Source organism: Eutrema salsugineum, unplaced genomic scaffold (assembly GCF_000478725.1).
Source record: "Eutrema salsugineum unplaced genomic scaffold, Eutsalg1_0 scaffold_12, whole genome shotgun sequence".
Classification (NCBI taxonomy): Eukaryota; Viridiplantae; Streptophyta; class Magnoliopsida; order Brassicales; family Brassicaceae; genus Eutrema; species Eutrema salsugineum.
Genome location: NW_006256895.1, coordinates 2,307,184 through 2,314,862, shown reverse-complemented (window position 1 = coordinate 2,314,862; position 7,679 = coordinate 2,307,184). Strand labels below are relative to the sequence as shown.

Genomic DNA, 7,679 nt, shown 5'->3' with positions numbered 1-7,679 from the left:
ACTATATGAAGTGTACACATATATTTCTTTTTTAGTATGTAATGAACAATCTTTGAATTAATATTAACCCTTCTGTTTCATGAAATCCTAACAAAAGCATAAATTGATATAAATAAGTTATTATAAAGTCATAAACTTCTCAAGAAAAACACGGTAACAAAAAAGTTATTATAAAGTTTATTTTTTTGCAAAAGAAAATACACAATTCAACAAACAAAATTAATATTACAATTCAGGAGTTTATGCTCCTCCGGCGTGCTCCACCGTCCACGCAAGTGCAGTGGTTTCAAAAGCAGCCCTGTTTTCCACGTAAATCCTAGCAATTTCTTCAACATAAAAGTGTCCTTCGCCTATTTGGGGTCCAGTTAACATTTGGTGTATTTCCGTCAGTACCTGTTTACATATACATGTAAACACAGTTAACCCCTAATTTATACAGAATTAAGATTATTAACCAGAACACAATCACGATTTATTTCTTTCATGAGTAAAAATACATCATTGATGCTGTTGTTGGTCCTGAAGTGAGTTGGGTTCAACATCTTCAGTAAAATGTTCCCATAAGTAGTAACGTTTGGGTGATACACTTTTGTTTTGAACATCACCTGAAAAAATCAGTGTTATTAGTAATTGAAATCTTTATTGACTAAATCCAAAACCCTATAAATACAGCAATTTGAGAGACCAATGATATGCTTCATTCCTTACTCTAGGTGGCGCGAAAGGGTAGTTAAGCGGAAAGTGAATGTCTAGTTTGAAAACACCATTCTCATAGGGTGAACCTTTAGGGCCCGTTATGATAGCTTCCCAGTGATACAAGTCCTCACCCACAGGTCCTAATGAAATTGGCAAAACATTATTTAGGTAGACGATGTAAAAGACCGATCCTACAACCCTAAAAGTAAACTAAACCCCTATTTTCAAATGAACCATCAAATACCTGTAAACATGGACTGTTTTTCCTCTCCACTTCCTTCAATTGCAATGAGATCACTTTGGCAGAGTACATTCTTTGAAACTATTAATTTTCTGGGTAATTAACTTTTGCTGTAATTAACTTTTTGTGTCTCCGGAAACTTGTTTCACTGAAGAAGGCAGGACACAGTTTTTATAGAGGACGACAGGAAAAACATTAAAAAATAAACAAGGGAAACGAGTCGGTCAAACGGTGCAACGGGTTTCAAAAAAGGTACTTAATAGGTTTTTGTCGTTTCCACTTAGATTTTTTTGGGTCGCGTTTATTCCTGGAAGTTTTCATTATAGCGATTTTCAAAAACGTAATGACTTGATTTTTGAAAAAAACCGTGTATTCATCCTCTCCTGTCCTACAATGTCAATTCAAAGACACGATCATCCGTTTTCGAGATAATGTTTTCTTTCTCTCCTATAGAACCATGTCTTTGATAATTATTTTGATCCAGAACCATGTCTTTGATAATTATGTTGATTCCCTTAATAAGCTAAACCCTAAACCCTACATCGTAAACCCTAAGCCCTAAACCCTAAACCCTAAACATAACCCATAACGTCTAAACACCTAAATTTATATGCGTCACCATATAAATGTAAACTTATACATAAGCCATAATGCGAATACACCATATGATGTAAACTGATTGTTGTTGTCCAAAAACTGTGTCCAAAAACTGTGTCCCTGTACACAAACTGTACACAAACTGTGTCCACCGGCACAGGTGTACATTCTCCACTAAACCCATAACGTGCATACACCTAAATTTATATGCGTCACCATATAAATGTAAACTTATACATAAGCCATAATGCGAATACACCATATGATGTAAACTGATTGATGTTGTCCACCATCACAGTGTACAGAAACTGTGTCTACCGTCACAGGTGTACACAGTTTGTGTACACCCTGTCCACTAAACATCATAGATTTCATAAAAAATATAACATAGTTCATGCCTTTCCAAGTTTAAATATAGTGAAACATAGTGTACACAAGAAACAAACCCGAAAAACATAGAGAGATCACAGTGTACACAAACGCTGAGGTGTACACCGTCAAGGGTGTACACAAACTGTGTACACCCTGTCCAGTAAACATCATAAATTTCATAACAAATATAACATAAGAAACCTAAACCATATAAATTTGATAATAAAATTCATAACAAATATAAGTTTCCCTTTCCAAGTTTAAATCTAGGGAAACATAGTGTACGCTAGAAACAAATCCTGAAGAACAAAGCGAGATCCCCACAAAAAAAAACAACAAGAGACAGACACAAAAAATTGTGGCTCGCTCTTTCCTACACACAACAAAAGACACACAAAAGCCACACCCGGTCAACCCAATGGTTCCTTGCATTTTGCCCGGTTATGGCCGGCATTTCCACATCTCGAGCATTTGTTAGGCTTCTTTTTTTTCGCAACCTGCAACAGCGTATATCACTAATCAGTAATCAGTAATCAGTATGACTGGGAAAAAAATAATTGTTTAGTGTTCACTAACCTGAGGATATTCTCCTGCTGGAAGTTTTCTCTTCGTCGTAGGCCTTCCTGATGGACGTTTTGCTTTAGGTGGCATAATATTAAGGTCACGCACCTCTGCTGGGATACAAATGTCGTCAGGGTCGGGCACTGGTAGGATTCTGCCACAAAATGTTTCACTCCAAATTGATTTCTTAAGAATTGGATCAACCAAACTGCTGTACTCCACTTGACGAAGCCTAGCCGCGGCCATTGCATGTCGGCAAGGGTATTTCAATGTCTGAAACTCTAGACATGAGCATGTTTTGTTTAGGAGATCAACAAGCCTCCGTACACCGAACTCAGAACTCACTTCAACTTCCCACAAAGAAATGCCTTGAACCGATAGTGCAGCAGATTTTTGCTGCTGCAGGTTCATTAACTTGTCAACCTCTTCTGTAATGTCACCATCCATCTTTTGAATGTTCTCTCTTCTGCATTCAAGCCACCTACTTAACAATCGCCTGATAAATTCTAGCATTGCAACGATTGGACTGTCTCTTGCAGCGAGTAGTGCATTGTTCAGAGACTCTGCAATGTTACTGGAGGTCATATTATACCTCTGACCAGAAAAGTGTGATCTAGTCCACAGCGCAAGAGGGATATTTTCCATGTACTTCCAACAACGATAATCAACATCCTTCAGCCTTGCGTATAGTTTCTTGAAATTAGAAACTGTGAACGCTTCTCCAGCCTTTCCGACCAACCCTTTCTGACCGTAACCTTTGTATTTACCGTGAACATTTCTATGGATATGGACAAGACATGCACCGTGGTTGACTGTGGATACCATTTCTTTTTAGCTTTGGCAATTCCACCGTGCCTATCCGAGATAATAGTAAGATCAGAGGAATCTGGAATAATTTCTAACAACTTCTCAAAGAACCACCTCCACGTCTTGTCAGACTCTGCATCGACAACAGCGAACGCTATTGGAAATACCTGGTAATTAGAATCTTGTCCACTGGCCGTTAATAGACAACCCTTATACTTACCAGTCAGGTGAGTCCCATCAACAACAACTACTTGTTTCAAATGTTTCCATCCAGATATACACGCAGCCAATGCCATATACGGACTTAAACCTGGTAATACATTTTCCATCTTTTTCATCTCTCTCTCTCTCGGTTATCAAATGCGTTATGTTGCCAGGATTAGCATACTTGAGCACATGGAGGTAAATCGGTAGTAATTTGAAAGAAGTCTCCTCTGTTCCGTGAGCAGAGTATATAGCCAGCTCCTTAGCTTTCCAGCATTTCCAGTACGAGGCTGTAATATTATATTCGGAGAGAACAATCGCAGGTAGCTGACTCGCACGTGGACCAACTATTGCATTCTCATACTTAGACTTCAGCAGAGCCGCCATGACTTTAGAAGTAGCATGTTTAGAAAATTTATTTCTTGTATCCGGGTGGCATGTATGCTTCAAACACGCCTTCCTCACCTCATACAACGCCGACTCGCCAACTTGACACCCCAACACTCTCCAATCACATATCTTTGATGGACATTCGGCGACTGTGTACTTCTTCGCATGCTTTTTGAATTCGAACGTCACTATATTCTTCAGCGCATTGATGGCCAACGTGATTTTAAAGTGTTCCTTGTTCCTGAACTTTTTCCCAACCCATATCTCTCCATCGTCATTTGACAAATCAAGTTCATCGAAATCCCCTCCCATTTCATCAGAGACTGGTGCCACATCCGGAAATCCATATAGTTCTGTACGTTTAATCGCTTTCTTCAGCTTTGCACCACCATTCTTACGCCCCCAACTGACATCACCTGTCGGAGTCTGCACAAAATCATCATCATTCCCATGGGGAGCCAGAACATTCTCACATACAGTCCTCTTTCTTCCAGGAAAATGAATAGGACTCTCCGTTAAGACAATGAAGTTGTCCATATGGTTTGAATCACTCGGCTCACTTCCGCGAGTACTTCCACAACCCCCTGAACTACCAGAGTCATCCTTATCCTCATCAAATCCAGGTTTAGAATGGAAACCCTTACCATCTGCTAGTACGTAATCATTCCACCAGTCAAAATCATAATCCGGATCATAATCATCATCAGAGCCGTGTGCGTCATCGTCAACATCATCAGCTTCCTTCTCTTCCGAATCTCTCGCCTCGTCTGATTTCTGGGACATTTTTAATTCCAACTCAGGGTGGTCAACAGAGACAGCGTGACTTGGAACATCAGGTTTTACATTAACGGAGGTGTTAGTGCTGGCCTTAGCCTCTACTTTCTCTGATTGCTGGGACATTTTTAATCCCAATGGAGGATGGATAACAGAGACAACTTCAAGTTGTACACCTTTGGAGGTGTTCATTGCGGCCTCTGCCTCTACTTTCTCGGCATGTGCTATCAGCAAACAATCATCGATATCTTCATCATCTGCTTCATCATCGGGTTGACTAGACTCTGCCGAAGAAGAGGCTATGAAGTTTGTTGGCCCTAAGGACTTTCGCCGTTCCCTCGCTATTTGAACTTCAAGACTTTCCTTTCGTTTCAATCTCACCATTTTACCATTTACTGACTCCTTGAATGTGACAAATAAATTCACAGACTTGTCAGACTTATGCAGCGAAAGGAAGAATTTGTACTCTCGAGGAGTAACTATTACACATGGACAACTCCCATCACCATTAAGCTCAGCTAGAACATCATCAAACCAGTAGGAAATCTCCACCGAAACAACTCTCGGGTCTAATCCGAACTCATGCGCAATCAGATTTCTCAAATCATCTGGTCTGGACACATCTTTGCAATTTATGCACCTTCCACGACGAGATATGTCCATTTTGAAATCACATTCTCCTGTATAGTACCTTATCCACGTTCCCGCCATAATAAGAATGAACGCATCCACTGCAATTCGCGAACACCATATCTAAAAAACTACTGGCAAATAGCGGACACCAGTCCGAAAAAAATTCGAAAATAACAATGAAAAATCTATGGGTGTACAATAATAGGATTAAGTAACTAACCGTGGTTGTTGTCCTCTTGATCATCGCATAATTTCCCCTTCAATTTCAACATCTTCTGGAAAGGGAAACTAGGGTTTCTAATTTGGTTATGGTACTTTGTTTCTTATTTTAACCAATTTATCTCCATTATCTCTAATTAACCTCAATTTTCCCGCCAAAATTCAAAAGAGAATAGGAAGGGCAGTTTTGCGTTGGGTAGTTTCCGGCCCATAACAGAGGCCCAGTAAGGTGGTTTTCGGAATTTCATTCCCAAAAACCGAAATCAGGCCCAAAAAACGATCCAATCACGCGCGTGAGTGCTCTCTTCCCGGCTGTTACGCGCGCGGACGTAGACTATGCCTGGGACCCACAGTATTTTATGCGTCTGTCTCTCTCTAAGGAACAGACTGCTCTGTCTCTCTCTCTCTCTCTCAGAAATAAGGGTAAGTTTGGCATTATGTAAGTATGTCCCCACTCTGACTAATTAAAACTTAAAACTACCATTTTCTCAAATTAAAACTTAAAAAGGTCCTTATTTTCAAAACAACCCTATTTCAAAAGTCTTCCTCGGATTTCTCAGTCTCTTTCGTCTTAATGATGAAACCTCTTTCTCTATTTTCAGTGCTTTGTTTTTTAAAAGTGTCGAGTATCAATCACTTGTCATGTTTTTCGGATCGCTTGGAATTTAACATTCTTCTCAGATTCGGTGGCCAAACTTTGGAGATTTTACAGTTTTTTTTTTCAATATTAAAACGGCATGTAGTGACTTTGTTTATATCTCTTTTCATTATATTCTTTGTATTTAGCTAATAGCTAAACATATATTCTTGCATCCACGCTACGCATTGATATTTTGATGATAAAAGTATGCAATCAATTATATTTATTAAGATGCAAATTTTATACATTAACGTTTAATAAAATATTAAAAATATTATGATGTTAATCTAATAATTTTTATGTAAATTGTGAATTTTTTTACGATTTTGTTTTGAATCTATGTACAATATGTCATATTTTAAAGACGTGTTATTTGGTCAAACACTTATAAATTAATATACCCCAACAAACTATTTGTTTTTTTCCTTTTCTTATTTAACCATTACAAATTTTTATTCTGATAAATTAATTGAAAAAACAAACTAATAAATAAAATATTTGCTTTGAGATTAATAACTTGAGAATAAAATAATAGTTAATATAAAATGAATAAATTCACACAAAATTTGTGAACTAAATATATTTTTGTCAATTAGTTGTGTAAACTTTTAAATAATTTTCCAATAATTATACGTCATCCCTTCTAATAAGAATGAATTTTTTTAACATATTTATTTTTATTCTTGTTATATCTGTTTTTAATAAATATATATCATATTTATTTATTTGAATGCTTTTATAGGATTATATTCAGTTTCATCATATTTATTTTTATATCTTATAATTATAATTAAGTAGACAAAACCGGTATAATTTAATACATACAAATTTTGAAAAATAAAATAACAAATTGAACAACTCCGAACTAAAAAGCTTATACATTAATCTTTTGTAATTCCAAATTGAATATACAAAATCTAACGATCATTTTTGCATAATATATTACATGAGAGTATGTGAAAATATATTTTGCATATGTGAAAAAAATCTAGATGAATAAAAATTATATTTATTAGTTATTTAAAATTCCACGTGAAAAGCTTTAAAATCAAGTAACTTAAACTTGTATAAGTAGCATAGATTTTTTTTTGTTTATAGATAGTAAAATTTATATTAATACCATGTTGGTTTTTTTTTGTTAATAGAGATTTCTTTATTTTGTAATTTATTTTCTTAACCATAATATTAGAATTAGGGAATTTTTTTTAATTTACAATTTTGATATAAATACGAATAAAATTGAAACCTAACTCTATATTTTTTTGTTTTTTATTATTTAAAATAATTGCACACACAGAAAAAAAACCTTAAAAATTATTATAGTTATGTGACAAAAAATTGGATGTTGGTGTAAGAGTCTTTAAATATGTGTGATGCATCTAATTTAAATTTAAAATTTCCCATTTTAATATTATTTATTTTAGTATGTTTATTATTAATATAAATTTTATATATAATTTCTTTATCTTTAATAATTTTAAAAAATAATAACAGAATTTAGAAGCTGTTTAATTTTCAATGTTGAAGTGGACCAATAAAAAATTT

The 7,679-nt window shown here is 35.7% G+C and overlaps 2 protein-coding genes across 2 annotated transcripts; both read right to left on the bottom strand.

Annotated features, from left to right (window-relative positions):
- Nucleotides 1-240: 240 nt before the first annotated feature.
- Nucleotides 241-950, bottom strand: LOC18025453 (ubiquitin-conjugating enzyme E2-16 kDa). The gene is made up of 4 exons (XM_006408652.2): nucleotides 941-950; nucleotides 709-836; nucleotides 498-605; nucleotides 241-393 (listed from the first exon to the last, which is right to left on the bottom strand). The coding sequence occupies exons 1-4, from the start codon at nucleotides 948-950 to the stop codon at nucleotides 241-243; spliced, it is 399 nt and encodes a 132-aa protein (XP_006408715.2).
- A 1,366-nt stretch (nucleotides 951-2,316) lies between these two features.
- Nucleotides 2,317-3,292, bottom strand: LOC112089105. The gene is made up of 2 exons (XM_024160080.1): nucleotides 2,483-3,292; nucleotides 2,317-2,403 (listed from the first exon to the last, which is right to left on the bottom strand). Exons 1-2 carry the CDS (start codon nucleotides 3,290-3,292, stop codon nucleotides 2,317-2,319), a joined length of 897 nt encoding a protein of 298 aa, XP_024015848.1.
- Between the last annotated feature and the right edge of the window lie 4,387 nt (nucleotides 3,293-7,679).

What these genes read in the sequence shown, in the direction of transcription:
- LOC18025453 (XM_006408652.2), bottom strand. An exon ending in ACCCTTTCGCGCCACCTAGA is followed by an intron (nt 606 to 708) that starts GTAAGGAATGAA and finishes TGATTTTTTCAG; the next exon opens with GTGATGTTCAAAACAAAAGT. An exon ending in CCAACAACAGCATCAATGAT is followed by an intron (nt 394 to 497) that starts GTATTTTTACTC and finishes ATATGTAAACAG; the next exon opens with GTACTGACGGAAATACACCA.
- LOC112089105 (XM_024160080.1), bottom strand. Translation starts at nt 3,292, where the DNA reads ATGGTATCCACAGTCAACCACGGTGCATGTCTTGTCCATATCCATAGA. An exon ending in CAGCAGGAGAATATCCTCAG is followed by an intron (nt 2,404 to 2,482) that starts GTTAGTGAACAC and finishes ACGCTGTTGCAG; the next exon opens with GTTGCGAAAAAAAAGAAGCC.